This window comes from Lissotriton helveticus, chromosome 2_2, assembly GCF_964261635.1.
Source record: "Lissotriton helveticus chromosome 2_2, aLisHel1.1, whole genome shotgun sequence".
Lineage (NCBI taxonomy): Eukaryota > Metazoa > Chordata > Amphibia > Caudata > Salamandridae > Lissotriton > Lissotriton helveticus.
In genome coordinates, this window is record NC_136060.1 from 417,456,291 (window position 1) to 417,482,531 (window position 26,241).

General features: G+C 46.5%; 1 protein-coding gene across 1 annotated transcript in view; it reads right to left on the minus strand.

Moving 5' to 3' along the window:
• POLR1A (RNA polymerase I subunit A) overlaps nucleotides 1–26,241 on the minus strand; it is a 514,608-nt gene that overhangs the window by 185,127 nt on the left and 303,240 nt on the right. The window contains exons 18-21 of the mRNA XM_078678659.1: nucleotides 24,370–24,528; nucleotides 23,397–23,495; nucleotides 14,278–14,430; nucleotides 1,350–1,432 (exon numbers count right to left, since the gene is read on the minus strand). Coding sequence (XP_078534785.1) covers nucleotides 1,350–1,432; nucleotides 14,278–14,430; nucleotides 23,397–23,495; nucleotides 24,370–24,528 — 494 coding nt within the window. The remainder of the gene's footprint in view (nucleotides 1–1,349; nucleotides 1,433–14,277; nucleotides 14,431–23,396; nucleotides 23,496–24,369; nucleotides 24,529–26,241) is intronic.

Sequence of the window (26,241 nt, forward strand, 5' to 3'; positions counted from 1 at the left end):
CCTTGTATGAGGGATTGGCTGGCTGATGTCACGTATGGACACGCGCAGCTCAGCGTTTTCTGGGATTTAATGCCCTCGACTTCGAGGCCACGTGACATCTGAGAACCATTCTTAACTTGGGCACGGCAGTAAGGCCGATTCCCCTGAACCCAGCCCGCCTATAGATGATCGATGATGTTCACCTTCAGGTCTTGTTGTGGATGGCCTTGATATTATATTCTGAAAGACACGCATGTTTTTGATATAATAAGCCTGTCTGATATCTGCTATTCGTGCGCCCCCGTGGATCCATGGGTGTTTAAGGTCTGAAATGGTTGAAATTGAAGATAGAGGTATGTGAATTATTATTTTGATCACTGTAATGTACGAGCTGCTCACCTGATGTGTTATTCTATATATAACACTCCGCTGCTTTGTACGGTAATGCTGTCTTATTAATGCAATGTCATGCTGACTGGTTTTGTTGGAACTCGCAGTTCCTATTGTTTGTATTCAAAAACTTAAATAAAACTATAAAAAAAATGTTTAAAAAAAACATTCACCCATAAACATTGAGACATGGCTACTAGCATACAGACACACACCTGTACACATAGGCACATATAAACAGACACACGCCCACATCAAAAAAGTCTTTAAAGTTTATTTAAAAAATGAAGGAACTTCTTCACTAATTGCCGAATTTGTGTTTGTGTGGATTGTTAAATGGATAAATGCAAAACTAGGTCAAAGGATGGATGGATGAGGGAATTACTGGGTGGCTGGATGAGTAAATGACTGCGTGCCTGGATGAATGAGGATGACTGGGGGCATGTATGAATGAGTGAATGAATACAGTCACATGTGGATGGATAGATGAATGAATGGGCGTATGAACGAGCATGATGATGAGTGGGTACATGGTAGTCCAAAGTCATAGTTGTGGGCGATAGGGAGGCTACTTTCCACTCCTGCTGCTCACTCTCTCAACAATGCACTCAGTCATTCAACCATGAATCAATAAGAAATCACTAGCATACACAAACGTGCACAACCCTGGGTTTCTTGACCCCCCCCATCCACAGAACCCTCAAACACACATACTCACCCATCAGTTACCAAGCACTTTCACTAATAGAAACCCAGACCCAAATGCCTTGTCGGTGCTGGATTTCTTCAGCTATGCCTCCTCACGCTTCCCCAAATCTCATACACGTGAATTACCATCTCTGGGAGGAGAACTCGAAAGGTTCCGTTCACTAGCAAACACCATGTTATGAAAGGAAAGATTCCCTTCAGAAGCTTGATATCAACCACAATTCACAACAAATCCCACAAAGTGGGGAGGGTCACTGGGAATGAGAACTTACCTCTGAAGATATCCAGAGCGGCTGGTTTTTACAGCTGTGTCCACAAGACCTTCCCTACCAGCCATGCAATGAAAGAAGAATTCCTGAAACAGAAACCAATACAATTACCATGGCAGACTCAGAAAAGTTTTACAATCTCAGGGGAAGTTTTTACAGTTTGAGTATTGGTGATAGATGAAATGTCACTGGAAGACTGGAAAGTTGGAAAGACGAGGGTTAATGTTACTAAGCACGCTAAACAAGCATTTGCGCAACCTCCCATTACCATCTGTTGGGCACTCAGGGTCCGAAGGAGAAAACGGACAAGTTCGTTAACGTCTTATCTGGTAGAGACATGATCTAGTTGCAGATTCACTGCACCTAGCTTTGAAAATCTGGAGGCCAGGATAGGTTATGCCAGGATTATGTTCCGCAGCCGGGACACTGTCCCAGTCTATACCTGCTGCACACCTCATCGTCTGCCCGTACAGTGTATCCACAAAGTCCATTATACACTTGGTGCTTGAATCTCCCCTCACAAGCACCCAAAGATACGCAAAAAGTTCTAGTCCGATGATCCAACAAATCTGAAAAAAACATTGAATTCACAACCTCCAGCACATGATAAACAATTAACCACAAGAACTGGTTCTCTCAAGAACTGTAGAGTGAATTTCAAGTCAAATATCGAAATTCTGGCAATGTATACACCCAGAATAGGTAGAACAGATGCTCAAATGATGATAAAAATCACGCTGGTGAATGATGGGAATCCAACCATTAGAAAGGGTCTCTTTACTCCATAATCTTACTAATAATCTTACATAATTTCTTGTGGTTTATCCTTGATGACGGAGGTGTGTAGTTATCTTTTTTCCTCTAGTAGGCAACTGATATATTAGACCCAGCATTAATCGTTTGTTTTTTGATCATATGGATTTGCGGATTTAATCCGTAGCAAATCTATAAAATCCCTTGGGCCCTCTATCACTTTTGTGTTTTCTCAATGAATACACACACACAATCATACTGCTTTAAATGTTGAAAGGCCACGCATCTACGCTCTACAGTTCTCAGATTCTTTACTTCCTAAAAAGTTAGGTACAACATGTGGAGTTGATCTCCTGCCTGTGGAGAACTAACTACCAAACTGTTCACTGGACCAATCAAATGCACCTACATGTCTTCTGGCAGAGTCAACTTTAAAAACATCTATGAAGAGAGCACATGGTCAAAGTGATGACTGGTGGCTGGCAAAGGTCTATGTGAGGCATGGCTGAACTTCAGCTTCTTCAATGCCCCTCAGTGTACACTGGCAGCCACAATGAATTGGTCCATGACTTCCGGATCGGCACTAAGCTAGAACATTACTGGACTGACTTTTAGACCAACATGAGAGAGATTAGTGGTCAGGGCTTCAAAACATTTGTCCTGCTAGTATTGCTCCAAGATGCGTCTGACATGTGCAATTTGACAAGCTCCTCAGGAACCTAGTTTTAGCTGTCCAACAGATATGAAACCTGCAAGGTTTAGTCTTTATGTAGTGCTTCATACTGTTGTTTCTGCAACATTTAAGTGCTTGAAATGATTGGTGTTACTATTACCCAATGCCTTTGATAAAGACTGAGAAGGGTTGACCAGCAGGAGGTCAAGTTAGGACACTGGGTACTTTTTTTTTTATAGAAATGAGATGTAGAGGGGAAAGATGGTAACAACTGCCATGTTGAGAGCAGCTCCCCCAGGACTCCTCTCCCTTTCCACAGGTCCATGAGATCATCATACAGGGGGTGCGAATGGGGGGCAAGCAGAACATACATTTGTAGCTGTCCAGTTTCATTGCATAACTATATCCTCTCTAACAATTGTAAAGCGCTCTGATACCCGCGCGGGTCATGTTTGTGCTATATAAAACTCTTCAAATAAATAAATAATGCACGGTTTTCCATCAGTGTGCACCATAAAGCTCCATTATTGCCCTCTTGGAACCACTCAATGTAAAACCACTTAATTATGGGCAGATTCCTATATATAATTCTGAATAAAATTTACAGCTTCATGGAATGTTGAAGAAAATGACAGTTCTGTAGTGTTGTAAATTTGAAAAGAAAAAGGAGTCTGCCACTTAGAAAGGCCACATTTACAACGACACAAGAACAAAGAGTCAAGGAGGCATGAATGGCATGTGGATAAAGCCTATCCAGTTGGGATGAAACCTGCAGTTTAAGGCCAAACAAAATCACATTGAAAAATATCTGTAGCAGAAAGCAGCTATCCGGGAGGTTCAAGAAACGGTAGCTATATGACTAACAAATTAAATGAAATTTGGCATTTATAAAGCGCGAACTGTCACTCCCAAGGGAGCCTGCTTGCGCTGTACAGATAACGAGCTTGACAGTGGAGAATGAAGATCATAGATGAGGGCAAGACAAGAATCGTCAGTTGTTCCACAGATCCAGGTTTTTAGGGCTTTCCTAAACTGCATTTCGGATTCCATCGATCTCAATTTGTTTGGCATAAAATTCCAAGCCTTTGCACCTAACACAGTAGCAGATTTCCCTCCGTTAGTTTTGAGGGGTGCCGCTCGCAGTCGGTTTTCTGGGATACTGCCTTATCTCGCAAGGATTGAAGTCTGCTGCCTTTGCTACCTTTGCTGGTGATCGTGCCTGGAGTTTTTAGACAGCTTGGGACCGGGACTGTGAGGCCCACCAGGCAGTGCGATATCCATACTGCGCACACCTGCCGCCTCTTCCAGTGTCTCCTCCCCTCTGCTGCTTGTCCTGCCTGCCTGCCTTCAAAACACGACTCGCGGCCCCCGCTCCGCGGGAGCCGCTCGCAGTCGGTTTTCTGGGATACTGCCTTATCTCGCAAGGATTGAAGTCTGCTGCCTTTGCTACCTTTGCTGGTGATCGTGCCTGGAGTTTTTAGACAGCTTGGGACCGGGACTGTGAGGCCCACCAGGCAGTGCGATATCCATACTGCGCACACCTGCCGCCTCTTCCAGTGTCTCCTCCCCTCTGCTGCTTGTCCTGCCTGCCTGCCTTCAAAACACGACTCGCGGCCCCCGCTCCGCGGGAGCCGCTCGCAGTCGGTTTTCTGGGATACTGCCTTATCTCGCAAGGATTGAAGTCTGCTGCCTTTGCTACCTTTGCTGGTGATCGTGCCTGGAGTTTTTAGACAGCTTGGGACCGGGACTGTGAGGCCCACCAGGCAGTGCGATATCCATACTGCGCACACCTGCCGCCTCTTCCAGTGTCTCCTCCCCTCTGCTGCTTGTCCTGCCTGCCTGCCTTCAAAACACGACTCGCGGCCCCCGCTCCGCGGGAGCCGCTCGCAGTCGGTTTTCTGGGATACTGCCTTATCTCGCAAGGATTGAAGTCTGCTGCCTTTGCTACCTTTGCTGGTGATCGTGCCTGGAGTTTTTAGACAGCTTGGGACCGGGACTGTGAGGCCCACCAGGCAGTGCGATATCCATACTGCGCACACCTGCCGCCTCTTCCAGTGTCTCCTCCCCTCTGCTGCTTGTCCTGCCTGCCTGCCTTCAAAACACGACTCGCGGCCCCCGCTCCGCGGGAGCCGCTCGCAGTCGGTTTTCTGGGATACTGCCTTATCTCGCAAGGATTGAAGTCTGCTGCCTTTGCTACCTTTGCTGGTGATCGTGCCTGGAGTTTTTAGACAGCTTGGGACCGGGACTGTGAGGCCCACCAGGCAGTGCGATATCCATACTGCGCACACCTGCCGCCTCTTCCAGTGTCTCCTCCCCTCTGCTGCTTGTCCTGCCTGCCTGCCTTCAAAACACGACTCGCGGCCCCCGCTCCGCGGGAGCCGCTCGCAGTCGGTTTTCTGGGATACTGCCTTATCTCGCAAGGATTGAAGTCTGCTGCCTTTGCTACCTTTGCTGGTGATCGTGCCTGGAGTTTTTAGACAGCTTGGGACTGGGACTGTGAGGCCCACCAGGCAGTGCGATATCCATACTGCACACACCTGCCGCCTCTTCCAGTGTCTCCTCCCCTCTGCTGCTTGTCCTGCCTGCCTGCCTTCAAAACACGACTCGCGGCCCCCGCTCCGCGGGAGCCGCTCGCAGTCGGTTTTCTGGGATACTGCCTTATCTCGCAAGGATTGAAGTCTGCTGCCTTTGCTACCTTTGCTGGTGATCGTGCCTGGAGTTTTTAGACAGCTTGGGACTGGGACTGCGAGGCCCACCAGGCAGTGCGATATCCATACTGCGCACACCTGCCGCCTCTTCCCGTGTCTCCTCCCCTTCAGCTTGCCTCCAGTATTTTAGGCGGCCCTACAGCGCGTCAGCGGGACGCGTGCACGGGACGCAGCTCGGGACGAAGCCCGGACAAAGGGCGGACAGTCTGAGACAGTCCGAGACTGACCGTGACTGGACTGGGCCAGGAATCTTATTTTGTCTCCCGTGTCTTTCTCCCATGGAGCTTTGTTAGTAAGATTTACCGTTTCTAACACCCCCAAGTATCATTTATGTTGGTCTGTCTTGTTATTTGCTAATTACTGGCTTATTTGAGCTCCCTGTGTAACTGGGGTACTATTTTATTGAGTGCAATATGTCTAAACAGAAGACATCTTCAGCCTCCAACACCATGGATAACTACCTAGTACAAGTAGTTAGTAAAATAAATAGTTCGAGAAGGATATCCCTGGGCTTGAGCTCTTCTCCCTTAATCCCTACATTGAATTCCTCGCTAGATTCAAATATGGTCGAAGTCCCGATACAGGTACATTGCAGTGACTTCCCTGATAATGTTTTTACTCAGGAAGATAATCTTGACCAAATCACCTCAACTGCTATTAATTTGGTTAACGAGTCCCTAGATGAATCTAATATGACCCCAGTAAAATCCCTCCCCCCCTCCCCTGCGCCTCCCCCTGTAACTAGAGCAGTAAGAACATGTAGAAAGGGCCAGATTAAACGTGGGGGGTTACGTTCTAGCAGGAAAAGGATTGTCTCCCCTCCTAAACCCATACCCACAATTGAGACAAATGGGGAGTTAGGTAGGAAGGTGTTACTGGAGGATGACCAAATCAAAATATTAGTGAATATGATTGATTCTAAGATCAGGAATGCTGTTAAACCGCTGTTAGCCAAAATTGACCATTTAACAATAGAGGTAAATAGGCTAGGGGGCATCATAAATCAGATAGAGGAAAAGGTGGCCAATATACCAACCCCAGCCTTAAGCAGACCCGACCCCATAGCTAGCATACCAGATGTAGAGACAGAGGGCAGGGATAAAACTACCTCCATTGTGCAAACGCCCCATCAATTTGAACCCAATACTAACCAGGGAACTAATATCGAAGCTCTCCGACCTAAACTTATGAACACAGGCACCGAGAAAGGCCCGGTTCAATTAATTGTAGAGGCTTCCCCTTAGTTTTGGTTCTGGCCAATGTACCCTTCCTAAAGCTGGGTCAAGTGGAATCTACAGCCTCTTTGATTAGCAAAGCCTTCCACTGGCTATCTAACAACATGGTGATATCCCCTTGGGGTAAACAACAATTAGCTGAGGAAATCACCATGGCAAGAAGGGTAGAATGGATAGGGAATGGCGTAAAAAAATTCAAGGGTGACTGTGTAGTTTTGTATTTCCTAAACCCAGAAGTTCTTCCCGAGGTTTTGAGGAACATTCTTCCCCCACACCGTAGGAGCACAGACATCATTCCATTAACTCTGGATTTTTTTTTTCAGCGCAGTAAAATAGGGAATCCAAGTATCTTAAAGACCAAATGGAATCTGGTGTCCCACAAGTGGGGTAGAGTCCCCCAACCTAGTGAATGGGAAATCAATCTTGAAAATCGGTTTGGGGCACTGTCAGACTTGAATGAGTGTGATTGACTCAAACAGTCTGACAGAGTTGTGTCTAACGAGCCAGCTGAGTTAAAAAATGTAGACACTCCCATAGAGAAGGACCTTCGTCTGATGCACGCTATCCCCTCATTCTCGGGGAAAACGACAGAGGAAACATCTACTCTAAACAGTAGTACTAAGAACAGATATTTGGAGACACAGCCAAACCCCCCAATGGTAGAACCATGTCCTGTTCCTGACCTAGTTGCATCTGAGTTTCAACATACACGTCATCATAACACCAATATTGATTTAGATATAGGGCTGGGGGATGATTTACAAAGCTCTTTTCTACCTTATGCCCCCTTAGATGTAGAGGGAACAGTAGAGCCAGGGTTGTCTTTTCTTTCCTGGAACATTGCTGGGATTTCAAATAAGCTGACATCACCGGATTGGTGCACATTTATAGACCAGTTTGACATCCTACTGTTCCAAGAAACATCGTCTGTGACCCCAATATATCATCTAGGCTACCTCAATTTCCACATCCCAGCCATAAAAAACCCCAAGGTTCGACCGGTAGGGGGCCTAATAATTTGGGTTCGCCAAAATCTATGTTGCAGCATTCAACAAAGGAGCTCTTTAATAGACGTTATATTGTCAATCACTCTTCCTTGGGTCAATGGTTATGGGATGGTCATATTTAATATCTATGCTAGGGGAGTAGCGAGTGGCAAAACATCAGAAGTTATATCCGCTTTGGATCATGAGCTCGAAGCTCTCCCAAATCACCTGCTCTTCATTGTTGGGGGCGATGTTAATACCACCTTTGAACCGCTCGGCCTAGAAGACCAAACTTTAACTGAAGAAGAGGATAGTAAGTGGGGTATCCCGCAGCTAGAGCTTCCCGCAATTACTAGATGGACAGCGGTGGCTATCCAAATGAAGGCCCTATGTTTAGCTAGAGGACTCAGAGCAACAAATGGGCGAACCCCCTCGGATCGACAGGGAAACAAAACGTTTGATAATGGCAGATCCTGTAGTCGGATAGATTATATCCTAGTGGATGTTACATTATGGCATAGGTTGATTGACATGGAAGTAAAAACCCGAATGGAGAGTGACCATAATCCTCTTTGTATGGGCCTTAAAGAAACCGAAGGATTAAGAAAAATAAATCAAGGAGGAATTAAAACTACCCTAGATATTGTAACTTCGAATAATCAGCGTCACATTAAATGGGGCAGATTAATAGAGAACGTTGAGAGATTAGGGGAGCTTAAAAAAGTTGTGCTAGAAGAAATAGCTGAGATTAACCGACACGTTAACAAGCGAAATTTCTCTGAAATTATGTTTGAAGCCCACACTATTTTTTTTACCAAGCTTCAGGAGTTCTTTAAGAAGGAGAAGAAACCAGGAAACCCCCAAAATATAATGCCCAAATCAGGATGGTAAGATAAGTCTTGTAGAGAAGCCCGCCAGAATCTTAGCATAGAACTTAAAAATAAGAATATCTTAGGGGTGAGAAAAGCGAGAGACATCTATAGGAAAGCCCAAAAAGAGGCTAAGAAAAATTGGGACGAGGCCCTCTGGCGGGACCTGAAATCCGCATGTGACGCAAAGAACCAGAGTCAATTTTGGGCTCTGGTCAAATGGGATAGAGGAGGGGTGGCCCTACCCCCACAAAATAACGTAGCCCAAAACCAATGGGTAGAATTTTTCAGGCCCCAATATGCGTGTGTGCCAACTGAAAGGGATTATTCTTTACCCCCCACAGTTCTCTATCAAAGCCAGCTTTATACAACAAAAGATGTTAGTTTAGCGCTGGATTGCGTGACAAGGGGCCGTGCTCCAGGAATGGATGCCATACCTGCAGATGTGTTCCTAAGTGACCGTCCTACTTGGTGCCAGTACTTTAAGAGTGGCTAGCAAACTCTGTGGCCAGAGGTGCTCCCATACCGACCTCTTGGAAGGGAGCAGAAATCATCCCAGTTTATAAAAAGGGTAACAAGTCATTACCCAGTAATTACAGACCAATTAGTCTTATAGACTCTGCACAAAAAATAATAGGTCGTATGATACAAAATAAAATACAAACCTGGATCGATGAAAATGATATTCTATCCCCCTACCAAGCAGGGTTTCGTCCTTGTACAAGGTCAGTAGACCAGGTTTTTTTTTTATAGCCCTTTATTGGAGGAACGTAATGCTCACTAAAGGAACCCTCTATGCTGTATTTGTAGATCTAAAATCAGCTTTCGATCTAGTTCCCCGTTCCAAGCTTTGGGGGGTACTTGTTGAAGCTGGGATGGCTCCGGAACTAGTGACGCTACTCGTCCGTTTACATGAGAACAACTACGCTAGAATCAGGTGGGGTGCTCAGGGTGAGGTGACCGACACAATCCCAGTTTAACGAGGGGTTCGGCAGGGGTGTGTCTTGGCACCGACACTGTTTTCCATCTATATTAATGGTATTGTAAAACATCTAAGTCGCACGCCCACTGATGCACCGATTCTGGCTGGAGAGCGTGTGCCTGTTCTCATGTTTGCGGACGACACGCTCATAGTGTCCCGTACACCTAGCGGGCTCCAGAAAGCTGTAAACGCCTTCGGAGAGTTCTGCAAAGCACATGGACTTGAGATAAACACATCCAAAACCAAGTTCATATGCTTAAACCAGCGGAACACCTTTAGGGGCTCAATAAATTCTAATGGTATCCCTCTAGAACAAGTCGAGGCATTCACATACCTGGGAATAAACCTCCAATGTAACCTGAGCTGGAAAAACCTTATCGATATGGCTGCCTTAAAGTTTCACCAACTGGCAGGAGTAGTGGCTCACAAATATAAAGCCTCACAGACTAAGTCCATTACCCCTGCCCTTGAAATACATAACATGAAAGTGATTAGTGCCTCTCTATATGGTTCGGAACTTTGGGGTTACTCCAATCTAAAGCAATTAACTTTAGCAGAAAATAGTTTCTTTCGAAGGTTGGTCGGGGTCCCCCAAAGTACCCCTACCGTGGCATTGGCGTATGATTTAGGTAGGAAACACATCAAGGATCTGGCACGACTACGCCCGCTACTTTACTGGAGACGCCTTATGACCACCCCTGAACTTGTGCACTTTGCAACTGCCCTAAAGGATATCATTAGGGCAGATCGTTTTCACTCGATTGTGTGGCTAAAAGAAATAAAAGGGCTCCTTGGTAAGCTGGAATTAGACCATTTGTGGAACTCATCTAATATTGAAAGTTTTCCCTCAAAGGATATATTAAAGAACATATACTGGGAAATGATATGGATGTCCACCCAATGTAAAGGCTCTAACACAAACTTAACAGGACGTTATCTAAACATTAAATCTGTACCATCCTGTGAGCCCTATTGGGACATCATTGAAAAACCACTCGATAGAAAACTGTATTTTCAGTTTAGAATCGGGACGCTACCTACAAAGGCGTTCACTCGAAATTGGTCGACAAACCAGGATGATAAATGTCCTTACTGTAAAGATTTGTTAGAGACCACGGCCCATATATTGTTTGTCTGTCCCTTGTAAGTTAATCCTCGACGCAAATGGATAAAACCAGCTTGCCAAAATGTAGGAACACGCAGGTGTTTAGAGGCGCTAAGAATATTAGAATCTGTTTGTATCCCTTTTCTGGCGATTGCTGTGGCAAAATTCCTAGGCTGGTTATGGACTATACGCACCCGCACTTTACAACAGCTAGATATTGTTTAATGAAATTATTGATATGGCTGATTGTATGATTTTATGTAGTCAATTTTCTTTAAATGACAGCATTATGTTTAATGAGTTTCTTAAAAAGTGAAATGCTCTTAACTTTCTTGTAGTATTTATTGTGTATGGAATAGTGTAAGATTGCTTTTATGACTGCTGTCGAATAAAGTTTTGAAACTTGAGTTGGAAACCAGGCAATGTGAGGAGGTTTGCAGATGTAGATCGGAGTGTCCTCATTGTGGTGTATGGTGTATATCTTGTGGAGAGATATACTGGTCCTAGTCGGCGAGTAGCTCTGAAGGTCGTAACCAGGAGTTTGAATAGAATTCTCTTGTGTAGCTGTAGCCAATGAAGAGTTTTCAGAGCCGCTGATGCTGACGCCCTATGGGGAAGTTTTAAGACCAATCTGGCTGCTGCGAGTTGCACTACCTGTAGTCTCCTCAGAGTTGATTTATTGACCCCTGCCAGAAGGCTATTACAGTAGTCTACGCGTGAAAGTATTAATGTCACAGCCACTGTTTTCCTCGCAGCAAGCGGAATCAAATCAAATAATGTTCTCATGGTTTTAATTAGGCCAAAGCATGTACCCACCACCTTGAGTGTATGGTGTTTGTAGGAGAGGGAGGAATCAAACCACACCCCTAGGTTTTTAGTCACCTCCACAGTAGATGGAGGGGCTGCTGCCTCTTCCGGCCACCAATCCTTGGGTTGAAAGGAATTATCTTTCCCTATCAACAAGATTTCTGTCTTATCCGTGTTACATCAGAGGTGATTAATATTCATTCATTTGGTGACTGCCGTAAGACAAGCTTTGAAATTTTCTTCAGCATCCGTGGAGTTTTTATCAAGGGACAGGATCAGCTGAGTATCGTCAGCGTAAGATGTTGTTTCAATCCCATAGGCCGAGATGAGGGAGATAAGCGGGGCCATGTATATATTGAATAGGAGTGGACTAAGCAAGGCACCCTGTGGGACTCCAGTGGTGATGGTACGTTCTGAGGAAAGAAAGGTGCCAAGGGAAACTAAACTGCCTGCCTCCGTTTAGACAGGAAGGACGTGATCCAGGCCAGTGCCGTGTTGGAAGTGCAGCAAGATTTTTAGTCTGGCCAAGAGGATGTTATGAGAGATGGTATCAAAGTTGGCCGACCGATCCAAAAGGATCAGCACTGCCTTCCTGCCATTGTCTGTGATAAATTTCAGAGTGTTCGATATCTCCAGTAGAGCAGATTCCGTGGAATGTTTCGGGCGAGAGCCGGATTGTCGAGGGTGGAAGATCTGGGCTGATTCTGCAAAATTAGAGAGTTCCTTATAGACCATTCTTTCTGTAATCTTACCCAAGATTGGCAGTAAGGATATGGGCCTATAGTTGGAAAGATTAGAAGGATCTATATTTTGTTTTTTCTTTAGTGGCTTCACAGTAGCAAATTTCCGCTCATCGGGCACTATGCCGGAGGAAAGCGAGGAGTTCACAATATCGTTAATCACAGGATTCACTATATCCATGATGCGATATAGTATCGTTGGGGGGCATGCATCCAATGGCGAACCTGATTTACAAGCTAAGATTGCTTCGTGTGTCTGAAATAGAGTGACAGATTGAAAGGCGTGAAGGACGGGCCTATCCTGCCTATGATCCGACTCCTGTTCGTTAACAGATTCTTGTGAGCTAGGTGTTCCAAAATCTTTTTGAATATTCTTGATTTTATCCTCGAAAAATGTTGCAATATCATTACAAAGAGTTAGAGAGCGAGGGACTTCGGAGTGTAAGGCTTTAGGGCCGATAAAAAGATTTTACGCTCGCAAATATCTCTTTTTGGTTTTGCTTCGCCATAGCTATTCTATTCCCAAAGTATTCTTTTTTTGCTAGTTTGAAAGTTGAATGATATTGAATCCTGTGAGTTTTAAAAATATGTAAATTGGCTATCTCACAGCCCCATCTCCATCTAAGTTCTAATTGTTTACAGTGTAGCTGTTGCTTCGCTAGATCTTTAGTGAACCATGGATCATTATGTAATTTTATTTTGCCCCTTCTGGCAGTGTGTTTTAAAGGAATTAATTCATCACTTATGGCCGTCATCCAAGTGTGGAAGCGTTGGGAATCCTCTTCTGGCTCGCCAGTAAGAGTTGTTATCTTTTCTTGGGCAATTATGGGCAAGCTGGGGTTAGTAGCAAGCAAATGCCATTTACGCCTCGGCTTCCCCATAGGGCTATTCATGACTGCTTGTGCCGTCTTGGGTATTGGGATGGCCAGGGGAATAAAGTAGTGATCTGACCAAGCCTGCGGGATAGGTGCCTCTATCCAAAGTGAGGTGAAGTTGGAGCAAACTCCATCCAGCGAATGTCCTGTCCTGTGTGTCCGCCCCTTAACTAGTTGGTTCAGGCCAAGGGGGTGACCGTTTCCAAGAAGGTGGTGACCCCAGGGTTATTACTATATTCTAAGTGTAGATTTATATATCCAAGCATTGAAAAATTGGCATATATAAGCAGAGTTTGACCATGAGTTTCCCCTAATGAGTCCAAGAAGGTACTGCTGTTGCCTGGGGGGCGATAGATTAAGACTCCTGAAAATGAGGGTGATCCGTTTATGGCTCAGCAGAAGCCAAGGCTTTCTGCTCCCTTGAGCTGGTGTAAAGTAACATTCTTTCATTGTAGTGTGTCTCTATGAATGACAGCCACCCCTCCCCCTTACCGTCCTCTCCGTCTTTCCTACAGATGGTATAGTTAGGGGGTAGAGCGACTGCAATATCTATGCTGCAGTCTTCTTTTAACCATGTTTCAGTAATACATAGAAAATCTAATTAATTTCCTATGATTAGCTCTCTGATGTCAAACAATCACATTGGATAGCGGCATAAATCAACGACCTAAGAAAGAACACAGAGAGCACAACCCACGTGAGAAACAGAGTAAAGAAAGTCAATAAATTTAAAACAACATTAAAAAGCAGGAGCTGATCTAAGAAAAGTTCAGACAGAAAGCTGCAGATTTCGCACGTGTTTGAGCTGGATAACCATACAAAAACGAAAAGAGATATTGCACAATTATCTTACAATAGCCTTTTGCCAAACTTTCGACTGATACTGATCTCTGTAAAGTTATTATGCTGTCTCCCTGTTGGTGCACTACCTTGCTGCATGGCTTTGCCGATTGCACCACAATTAGGAAATTCTTAAATTGGCTGATTAACACTGCAGACAGCGAAGAGGAGTCTTCACCACAGCGACCAAAAGACTTGAAAATGAGGGAGCAACCACAAAACTCATCTTGCAAAAGTTCAAAATTAACCTAAACTTGACAGAAAGGGCATAAGAGGGTACTTAACAACCTGCATTTTCCAGCATGTGGTAACTGATTATATTAAAAGAAACATGGCAATATTTTTTATACTAACTCACATAAGGCTTAATTCCAGTAAGAAAGCGGCTAGTCACGAAACCTCCTGATCTAGGCGAGAAGTCATAAGGCTGGAAGCAGGGCAAAGATTTACCCGATGCCATCAGTGGGGGGCGCCGGCCTTCTAACTCAATCTGACCAAGGAGACAGGAAATCTGCAAAAGGAGAAAAGGAGAACAACTCTTAAAAGGAGACCTTAAACCTGAATTCTTTGTTTGCCTTTCAAGAAGGACAATTCAGAAAAGGGGGTGGTGATGAACAGAGTGTCTGAATTAAGCAGACCACTCTTACCCAGTCCAAAGATCAGGGCTTGATCCATCACCGTTATTTATCTCACTGCCCCATCCCAGCTCAGAACCTGGCTATATGCAAATTAGTCTGTCCCTGGCCCAGTGCATCATGGGAACAGGGCAGACCAAACTACCAAGCCAATTCTTCACCAGAAAGGAGACAAGCTACCGGGGACCGGTTTCTGGCATTTCAGCCTCTTCGGCCCGGCTTGCTTGAATCCTGATGGAGCAGTGAGAAAGGGACTCATGTCTGAGTATACCCTGCCACACCTATAGTGGCCAAAAACGATTCAGAAAAGGGGGTGGTGATGAACAGAGTGTCTGAATTAAGCAGACCACTCTTACCCAGTCCAAAGATCAGGGCTTGATCCATCACCGTTATTTATCTCACTGCCCCATCCCAGCTCAGAACCTGGCTATATGCAAATTAGTCTGTCCCTGGCCCAGTGCATCATGGGAACAGGGCAGACCAAACTACCAAGCCAATTCTTCACCAGAAAGGAGACAAGCTACCGGGGACCGGTTTCTGGCATTTCAGCCTCTTCGGCCCGGCTTGCTTGAATCCTGATGGAGCAGTGAGAAAGGGACTCATGTCTGAGTATACCCTGCCACACCTATAGTGGCCAAAAACGATTCAGAAAAGGGGGTGGTGATGAACAGAGTGTCTGAATTAAGCAGACCACTCTTACCCAGTCCAAAGATCAGGGCTTGATCCATCACCGTTATTTATCTCACTGCCCCATCCCAGCTCAGAACCTGGCTATATGCAAATTAGTCTGTCCCTGGCCCAGTGCATCATGGGAACAGGGCAGACCAAACTACCAAGCCAATTCTTCACCAGAAAGGAGACAAGCTACCGGGGACCGGTTTCTGGCATTTCAGCCTCTTCGGCCCGGCTTGCTTGAATCCTGATGGAGCAGTGAGAAAGGGACTCATGTCTGAGTATACCCTGCCACACCTATAGTGGCCAAAAACGATTCAGAAAAGGGGGTGGTGATGAACAGAGTGTCTGAATTAAGCAGACCACTCTTACCCAGTCCAAAGATCAGGGCTTGATCCATCACCGTTATTTATCTCACTGCCCCATCCCAGCTCAGAACCTGGCTATATGCAAATTAGTCTGTCCCTGGCCCAGTGCATCATGGGAACAGGGCAGACCAAACTACCAAGCCAATTCTTCACCAGAAAGGAGACAAGCTACCGGGGACCGGTTTCTGGCATTTCAGCCTCTTCGGCCCGGCTTGCTTGAATCCTGATGGAGCAGTGAGAAAGGGACTCATGTCTGAGTATACCCTGCCACACCTATAGTGGCCAAAAACGATTCAGAAAAGGGGGTGGTGATGAACAGAGTGTCTGAATTAAGCAGACCACTCTTACCCAGTCCAAAGATCAGGGCTTGATCCATCACCGTTATTTATCTCACTGCCCCATCCCAGCTCAGAACCTGGCTATATGCAAATTAGTCTGTCCCTGGCCCAGTGCATCATGGGAACAGGGCAGACCAAACTACCAAGCCAATTCTTCACCAGAAAGGAGACAAGCTACCGGGGACCGGTTTCTGGCATTTCAGCCTCTTCGGCCCGGCTTGCTTGAATCCTGATGGAGCAGTGAGAAAGGGACTCATGTCTGAGTATACCCTGCCACACCTATAGTGGCCAAAAACGATTCAGAAAAGGGGGTGGTGATGAACAGAGTGTCTGAATTAAGCAGACCCTCTTACCCAGTCCAAAGATCAGGGCTTGATCCATCACCGTTATTTATCTCACTGCCCCATCCCAGCTCAGAACCTGGCTATATGCAAATTAGTCTGTCCCTGGCCCAGTGCATCATGGGAACAGGGCAGACCAAACTACCAAGCCAATTCTTCACCAGAAAGGAGACAAGCTACCGGGGACCGGTTTCTGGCATTTCAGCCTCTTCGGCCCGGCTTGCTTGAATCCTGATGGAGCAGTGAGAAAGGGACTCATGTCTGAGTATACCCTGCCACACCTATAGTGGCCAAAAACGATTCAGAAAAGGGGGTGGTGATGAACAGAGTGTCTGAATTAAGCAGACCACTCTTACCCAGTCCAAAGATCAGGGCTTGATCCATCACCGTTATTTATCTCACTGCCCCATCCCAGCTCAGAACCTGGCTATATGCAAATTAGTCTGTCCCTGGCCCAGTGCATCATGGGAACAGGGCAGACCAAACTACCAAGCCAATTCTTCACCAGAAAGGAGACAAGCTACCGGGGACCGGTTTCTGGCATTTCAGCCTCTTCGGCCCGGCTTGCTTGAATCCTGATGGAGCAGTGAGAAAGGGACTCATGTCTGAGTATACCCTGCCACACCTATAGTGGCCAAAAACGATTCAGAAAAGGGCGTGGTGATGAACAGAGTGTCTGAATTAAGCAGACCACTCTTACCCAGTCCAAAGATCAGGGCTTGATCCATCACCGTTATTTATCTCACTGCCCCATCCCAGCTCAGAACCTGGCTATATGCAAATTAGTCTGTCCCTGGCCCAGTGCATCATGGGAACAGGGCAGACCAAACTACCAAGCCAATTCTTCACCAGAAAGGAGACAAGCTACCGGGGACCGGTTTCTGGCATTTCAGCCTCTTCGGCCCGGCTTGCTTGAATCCTGATGGAGCAGTGAGAAAGGGACTCATGTCTGAGTATACCCTGCCACACCTATAGTGGCCAAAAACGATTCAGAAAAGGGGGTGGTGATGAACAGAGTGTCTGAATTAAGCAGACCACTCTTACCCAGTCCAAAGATCAGGGCTTGATCCATCACCGTTATTTATCTCACTGCCCCATCCCAGCTCAGAACCTGGCTATATGCAAATTAGTCTGTCCCTGGCCCAGTGCATCATGGGAACAGGGCAGACCAAACTACCAAGCCAATTCTTCACCAGAAAGGAGACAAGCTACCGGGGACCGGTTTCTGGCATTTCAGCCTCTTCGGCCCGGCTTGCTTGAATCCTGATGGAGCAGTGAGAAAGGGACTCATGTCTGAGTATACCCTGCCACACCTATAGTGGCCAAAAACGATTCAGAAAAGGGGGTGGTGATGAACAGAGTGTCTGAATTAAGCAGACCACTCTTACCCAGTCCAAAGATCAGGGCTTGATCCATCACCGTTATTTATCTCACTGCCCCATCCCAGCTCAGAACCTGGCTATATGCAAATTAGTCTGTCCCTGGCCCAGTGCATCATGGGAACAGGGCAGACCAAACTACCAAGCCAATTCTTCACCAGAAAGGAGACAAGCTACCGGGGACCGGTTTCTGGCATTTCAGCCTCTTCGGCCCGGCTTGCTTGAATCCTGATGGAGCAGTGAGAAAGGGACTCATGTCTGAGTATACCCTGCCACACCTATAGTGGCCAAAAACGATTCAGAAAAGGGGGTGGTGATGAACAGAGTGTCTGAATTAAGCAGACCACTCTTACCCAGTCCAAAGATCAGGGCTTGATCCATCACCGTTATTTATCTCACTGCCCCATCCCAGCTCAGAACCTGGCTATATGCAAATTAGTCTGTCCCTGGCCCAGTGCATCATGGGAACAGGGCAGACCAAACTACCAAGCCAATTCTTCACCAGAAAGGAGACAAGCTACCGGGGACCGGTTTCTGGCATTTCAGCCTCTTCGGCCCGGCTTGCTTGAATCCTGATGGAGCAGTGAGAAAGGGACTCATGTCTGAGTATACCCTGCCACACCTATAGTGGCCAAAAACGATTCAGAAAAGGGGGTGGTGATGAACAGAGTGTCTGAATTAAGCAGACCACTCTTACCCAGTCCAAAGATCAGGGCTTGATCCATCACCGTTATTTATCTCACTGCCCCATCCCAGCTCAGAACCTGGCTATATGCAAATTAGTCTGTCCCTGGCCCAGTGCATCATGGGAACAGGGCAGACCAAACTACCAAGCCAATTCTTCACCAGAAAGGAGACAAGCTACCGGGGACCGGTTTCTGGCATTTCAGCCTCTTCGGCCCGGCTTGCTTGAATCCTGATGGAGCAGTGAGAAAGGGACTCATGTCTGAGTATACCCTGCCACACCTATAGTGGCCAAAAACGATACAGAAAAGGGGGTGGTGATGAACAGAGTGTCTGAATTAAGCAGACCACTCTTACCCAGTCCAAAGATCAGGGCTTGATCCATCACCGTTATTTATCTCACTGCCCTATCCCAGCTCAGAACCTGGCTATATGCAAATTAGTCTGTCCCTGGCCCAGTGCATCATGGGAACAGGGCAGACCAAACTACCAAGCCAATTCTTCACCAGAAAGGAGACAAGCTACCGGGGACCGGTTTCTGGCATTTCAGCCTCTTCAGCCCGGCTTGCTTGAATCCTGATGGAGCAGTGAGAAAGGGACTCATGTCTGAGTATACCCTGCCACACCTATAGTGGCCAAAAACGATTCAGAAAAGGGGGTGGTGATGAACAGAGTGTCTGAATTAAGCAGACCACTCTTACCCAGTCCAAAGATGGAAGGGTATACTCAGATGTGAGTCCCTTGCTCATTGCACCATCAGGATTCAAGCAAGCCGGGCCGAAGATGGCTGTAATGCCAGAAACCGGTCCCCGGAAGCTTGTTTCCTTCCCAGTGTAAGAATTGGCTTTTGTAGTCTGGTCTGCCCTGTTCCCATGATGCACTGGGCCAGGGACAGACTAATTTGCATACAGCCAGGTTCTGAAACTGGGATGGTGCAATGAGCTAAAAAACGGTGTTGGATCTAGCCCTGATCTCTTGACTGGGTGAGAGTACTCTGCTTAATTCAGAGACTCTGTCCATCACCACCCCTTGTTGTAACTATTTTTGTCCACCCTAAGCGTGGAAGGGTATACTCAGATGTGAGTCCCTTGCTCATTGCACCATCAGGATTCAAGCAAGCCGGGCCGAAGACGGCTGTAATGCCAGAAACCGGTCCCCGGAAGCTTGTTTCCTTCCCAGTGTAAGAATTGGCTTTTGTAGTCTGGTCTGCCCTGTTCCCATGATGCACTGGGCCAGGGACAGACTAATTTGCATACAGCCAGGTTCTGAAACTGGGATGGTGCAATGAGCTAAAAAACGGTGTTGGATCTAGCCCTGATCTCTTGACTGGGTGAGAGTACTCTGCTTAATTCAGAGACTCTGTCCATCACCACCCCTTGTTGTAACTATTTTTGTCCACCCTAAGCGTGGAAGGGTATACTCAGATGTGAGTCCCTTGCTCATTGCACCATCAGGATTCAAGCAAGCCGGGCCGAAGACGGCTGTAATGCCAGAAACCGGTCCCCGGAAGCTTGTTTCCTTCCCAGTGTAAGAATTGGCTTTTGTAGTCTGGTCTGCCCTGTTCCCATGATGCACTGGACCAGGGACAGACTAATTTGCATACAGCCAGGTTCTGAAACTGGGATGGTGCAATGAGCTAAAAAACGGTGTTGGATCTAGCCCTGATCTCTTGACTGGGTGAGAGTACTCTGCTTAATTCAGAGACTCTGTCCATCACCACCCCTTGTTGTAACTATTTTTGTCCACCCTAAGCGTGGAAGGGTATACTCAGATGTGAGTCCCTTGCTCATTGCACCATCAGGATTCAAGCAAGCCGGGCCGAAGACGGCTGTAATGCCAGAAACCGGTCCCCGGAAGCTTGTTTCCTTCCCAGTGTAAGAATTGGCTTTTGTAGTCTGGTCTGCCCTGTTCCCATGATGCACTGGGCCAGGGACAGACTAATTTGCATACAGCCAGGTTCTGAAACTGGGATGGTGCAATGAGCTAAAAAACGGTGTTGGATCTAGCCCTGATCTCTTGACTGGGTGAGAGTACTCTGCTTAATTCAGAGACTCTGTCCATCACCACCCCTTGTTGTAACTATTTTTGTCCACCCTAAGCGTGGAAGGGTATACTCAGATGTGAGTCCCTTGCTCATTGCACCATCAGGATTCAAGCAAGCCGGGCCGAAGACGGCTGTAATGCCAGAAACCGGTCCCCGGAAGCTTGTTTCCTTCCCAGTGTAAGAATTGGCTTTTGTAGTCTGGTCTGCCCTGTTCCCATGATGCACTGGGCCAGGGACAGACTAATTTGCATACAGCCAGGTTCTGAAACTGGGATGGTGCAATGAGCTAAAAAACGGTGTTGGATCTAGCCCTGATCTCTTGACTGGGTGAGAGTACTCTGCTTAATTCAGAGACTCTGTCCATCACCACCCCTTGTTGTAACTATTTTTGTCCACCCTAAGCGTGGAAGGGTATACTCAGATGTGAGTCCCTTGCTCATTGCACCATCAGGATTCAAGCAAGCCGGGCCGAAGACGGCTGTAATGCCAGAAACCGGTCCCCGGAAGCTTGTTTCCTTCCCAGTGTAAGAATTGGCTTTTGTAGTCTGGTCTGCCCTGTTCCCATGATGCACTGGGCCAGGGACAGACTAATTTGCATACAGCCAGGTTCTGAAACTGGGATGGTGCAATGAGCTAAAAAACGGTGTTGGATCTAGCCCTGATCTCTTGACTGGGTGAGAGTACTCTGCTTAATTCAGAGACTCTGTCCATCACCACCCCTTGTTGTAACTATTTTTGTCCACCCTAAGCGTGGAAGGGTATACTCAGATGTGAGTCCCTTGCTCATTGCACCATCAGGATTCAAGCAAGCCGGGCCGAAGACGGCTGTAATGCCAGAAACCGGTCCCCGGAAGCTTGTTTCCTTCCCAGTGTAAGAATTGGCTTTTGTAGTCTGGTCTGCCCTGTTCCCATGATGCACTGGGCCAGGGACAGACTAATTTGCATACAGCCAGGTTCTGAAACTGGGATGGTGCAATGAGCTAAAAAACGGTGTTGGATCTAGCCCTGATCTCTTGACTGGGTGAGAGTACTCTGCTTAATTCAGAGACTCTGTCCATCACCACCCCTTGTTGTAACTATTTTTGTCCACCCTAAGCGTGGAAGGGTATACTCAGATGTGAGTCCCTTGCTCATTGCACCATCAGGATTCAAGCAAGCCGGGCCGAAGACGGCTGTAATGCCAGAAACCGGTCCCCGGAAGCTTGTTTCCTTCCCAGTGTAAGAATTGGCTTTTGTAGTCTGGTCTGCCCTGTTCCCATGATGCACTGGGCCAGGGACAGACTAATTTGCATACAGCCAGGTTCTGAAACTGGGATGGTGCAATGAGCTAAAAAACGGTGTTGGATCTAGCCCTGATCTCTTGACTGGGTGAGAGTACTCTGCTTAATTCAGAGACTCTGTCCATCACCACCCCTTGTTGTAACTATTTTTGTCCACCCTAAGCGTGGAAGGGTATACTCAGATGTGAGTCCCTTGCTCATTGCACCATCAGGATTCAAGCAAGCCGGGCCGAAGACGGCTGTAATGCCAGAAACCGGTCCCCGGAAGCTTGTTTCCTTCCCAGTGTAAGAATTGGCTTTTGTAGTCTGGTCTGCCCTGTTCCCATGATGCACTGGGCCAGGGACAGACTAATTTGCATACAGCCAGGTTCTGAAACTGGGATGGTGCAATGAGCTAAAAAACGGTGTTGGATCTAGCCCTGATCTCTTGACTGGGTGAGAGTACTCTGCTTAATTCAGAGACTCTGTCCATCACCACCCCTTGTTGTAACTATTTTTGTCCACCCTAAGCGTGGAAGGGTATACTCAGATGTGAGTCCCTTGCTCATTGCACCATCAGGATTCAAGCAAGCCGGGCCGAAGACGGCTGTAATGCCAGAAACCGGTCCCCGGAAGCTTGTTTCCTTCCCAGTGTAAGAATTGGCTTTTGTAGTCTGGTCTGCCCTGTTCCCATGATGCACTGGGCCAGGGACAGACTAATTTGCATACAGCCAGGTTCTGAAACTGGGATGGTGCAATGAGCTAAAAAACGGTGTTGGATCTAGCCCTGATCTCTTGACTGGGTGAGAGTACTCTGCTTAATTCAGAGACTCTGTCCATCACCACCCCTTGTTGTAACTATTTTTGTCCACCCTAAGCGTGGAAGGGTATACTCAGATGTGAGTCCCTTGCTCATTGCACCATCAGGATTCAAGCAAGCCGGGCCGAAGACGGCTGTAATGCCAGAAACCGGTCCCCGGAAGCTTGTTTCCTTCCCAGTGTAAGAATTGGCTTTTGTAGTCTGGTCTGCCCTGTTCCCATGATGCACTGGGCCAGGGACAGACTAATTTGCATACAGCCAGGTTCTGAAACTGGGATGGTGCAATGAGCTAAAAAACGGTGTTAGATCTAGCCCTGATCTCTTGACTGGGTGAGAGTACTCTGCTTAATTCAGAGACTCTGTCCATCACCACCCCTTGTTGTAACTATTCAAGAAGGACAGACACAAAAGTGAATGAACGCACCCTGTAGACCATGTCACTCGACAGGTTAAAGCAAAGTCTACAAAACTTTACAGATAGAAAAAATACACATGCAAGTAAAGAACCACTTATAAGGTTTTGCACATCAGCAATCACTCATCCAAGAATATGCTACTTTACACATAATAAGGCACAGTCAAAAACAAGTTTTAGGAGATTGTAATATCCCTACCAAGCCCTTCGACAAGTCGTAAGGAAACAGACATCTACACTTTTGTAAGTTACTCCAATGTCAGTCTACTTTCCCCATTTCTTGGAGGTGGAATTCTGACAGTCCTGGAACTCCAGCCAAAGGCTGAAGCGTGAAGTGATTTGTAGATCTGTACTTCCAGTGGTAAAATGTCCTTTCCCTAGCCGAAAAACTAGGAATGGCTGAAGGTCAGTCTTATGACATGAGCCCATTAAGATGAATCAACATTGAAGAAATGAGCTCCAAATCTATGTCCAGAAAAAACCTGATTTTATTAAGTTGACAACGCAAAGAGAACACAATACCTGCATAGTATTCACAGTTGACCCCTTGGCTCCCGACTGCACCATCATCTGTAGGTTGTTGTCAGGGAAGGATCTGTGAAGCCCCAGGGGCATGCAAGCCTAGGTTTAATGATAAACACAGTCAATGTTAGTTAAAACCCAACTTGCCCACTGGATGAAGACCAACTGTCTAGAGCTGAACACCGATGAGCCTAAATTGCGATCTTCAGGAAGAGCACTTCACCATGGGACTCCATCTGGAGACCAACAGATCTGGAACCGACACCAACCCCACCACCCACGCCAAGAATCACAGGATAGTCTTCGACAGTAAACTCAACATGACTGCCCAAGTCAACACCATCACAGCTTCATGCTTCCATGCCCTGAAGATGCAGAGGAAGATTTTCAAACGGCTCCTAATCTGCACCTGTAAAACAGTAATGCAGGCTCTGGTCACAAGCAAGCCAGACTACTGGAGCACCCTCTATGTTTGGCTCAACAAACACCTCACCAGAAGGCAGCAGACAATTCCGAACTCAGCGGCCACTTACTCTCAACCTCCCACGCCGCACTCACATCACAGCACACCTGAAGGAGCCCCACTGGCTCCACATACACAAACAATCACAACTCAAAATCCTCACCCACACTTTCAATGCACTACATAACACTGGCCCAGCATACCTCAACAATCACATCTACTTTCACAAACATTCATAACACCTCTTCCCACCCGGCCTCCTAACTGTACATATCCCACGCATAACGAAAATCAGATCAGGCAGTCGAGTCTTCACCGACATCGCTCATAAAGCGTGGAGAGACCTGCCACTAAACATAAGAACCTGCTCCTCACTTCTTGAATTCTGCAAGAAGATGAAGATCTGACATTTCGAGTAGTCACACTAGACTATGTTTCAGTGAAACATGTTGTACACAGAATGCAGAACACTGCACTTCCACTGCTTCAACGCCATCTATTAATGCAGACCTTGTTAATCTCATTGCTGAAATGGTTGACCTCCTCCTTGAACTTCAGATCAACCATGTTGAAGTCCCTCTGTTCTTTGCTGAGATGGGCATCCTCCCACTTCCCTTGGAGCTCCTCGGTTGATGCAGTTTCTGGCAGGTTGAATGCAGCTCTTACAGCCTGAAAGAAATAGTTGACTTGTCTGAATCACAGGTGTTGGGTCATAAGTCCACAACTGCAAATCTGGTACCATGCCTCAATGTTGCTGTTTTTTTTTGTCCTGGTAGCTGTCTCACCCAGAGGACATGATTCCTGCTCTCAAGGAGAGGTGCACATATGTTTTTTGGTATTGCGCTCTCTTGCACAGTTCCCATTCTGCTAGACTAACAGTATAGTCCTACTAGAGGGTGGCTACAATACCCTCACCAGGCTGCCTGTTACTTGCAGCTGGTTATAAATTTCAGGGATATGAGCAGTGCCTAATTCGAGCCAGTGGTTGCAGGCGGGGCCACCAGCAGTTATTTTTGGGTACTAGAACGTTTTGTTCCTCATCCGACTTTTACCCAGAACAAACGAGAGAAAAACACACAAGGCAAAAAGAAAGAAGCAGAGAAAGAAGGAAAAACAGTGCCAAATGGAGAAAGTATGCATGAAAAGGACCTAAAAGGGTGATTTAGAGACGGAATGCCTAATGGTAGGTTAAAGAGGCAAACAGTTCAATTAAGACTAAGCTGCCATGATATTTAGCAACCTTGTCTTCGATAGTGCCGACTGCGAGCTTCTGAACAAAACATTTGGTGCCAGCAATGATTAAATGACAAATTAAACACTGGGTACAAGCCTTCTGACCCGCATGTATGAAAACGTGGGTACAGAGTATACTGGCGACAGTAGTAAACCCATATCAGTCACTCATTACTCTTTTCTCTCAAAACCATGTGGTGTGTGTGTGCAGTGCAGTATGTATGAAATGCTTTTAGAAGGGCACAGTGATCACAAATGATTTTCCTTAAGACCAGTCTGGCATCTGACCCCTAGAATAAGTACCTGTGCCTGGCACGGCATTTAGTTTGCACCCACAGAGAGCATGTTTTCCTTTACTCAATTGTTAATCTTCTAGCTATAGGCCTGTCCAGCAAAAGAAAAACTACAGCACTGTGAAGCTCTTTAGCTCTTCCAGTGGATGTAGGCACAACCTCTAAAATTTGACTATCTTTGACCAAACTTGAACAAAGGACTTTCTTAGATGAGTGGACCCAATTTACACCCCAGACCATCTGGTGCTTTTCTACCATCCACCTTGTGTTTGCTTGGGAAATACAGGAATAGCCCAATTAAATCAATCACACAGCAACCTAAATCTCCAAACCCCTGCGATTGGGCGCTGGGTTCCCTCTACTGCACTCAAATGCTGAAATATACGAGCACCACTGAGCTCACGTTTAACTTCTAAGCTCTTAGTAGTTGCAAAGAGGAGTGTACAGATCAGAGCACAACTCTGTTGCTACAACTCTCAAGATAAGGAGTATGCCTAGAACTGCAGCTGTAATTTGGAAAGAAGAGACTGACATAACTTGATAAATACACCCAAAGCTTGAGCACTCCAGAATTTGGCACATTGTGATGCGTCTTGGTGGTGTTGGAATATGGTTTGGAGTACATAGACCCTATCAACCTCCTCTGGTGGAAGAGAATACTTCAGAGTTCGGTTAGCCTCCATAGATTCTATTTTGCAGTAACATTCTCATCACACATAAAAACAATGGATTAAAACCAGATCTGTGACTGGGGGTGAATGTTTGCATTGTTCAGCATCATCTTTTCTTTTTGCTTTTGTCGCCTTAAGTGGGATAGGTATGCCCAGACGTGGGTCCTGAGCTCACTGTCCCATTG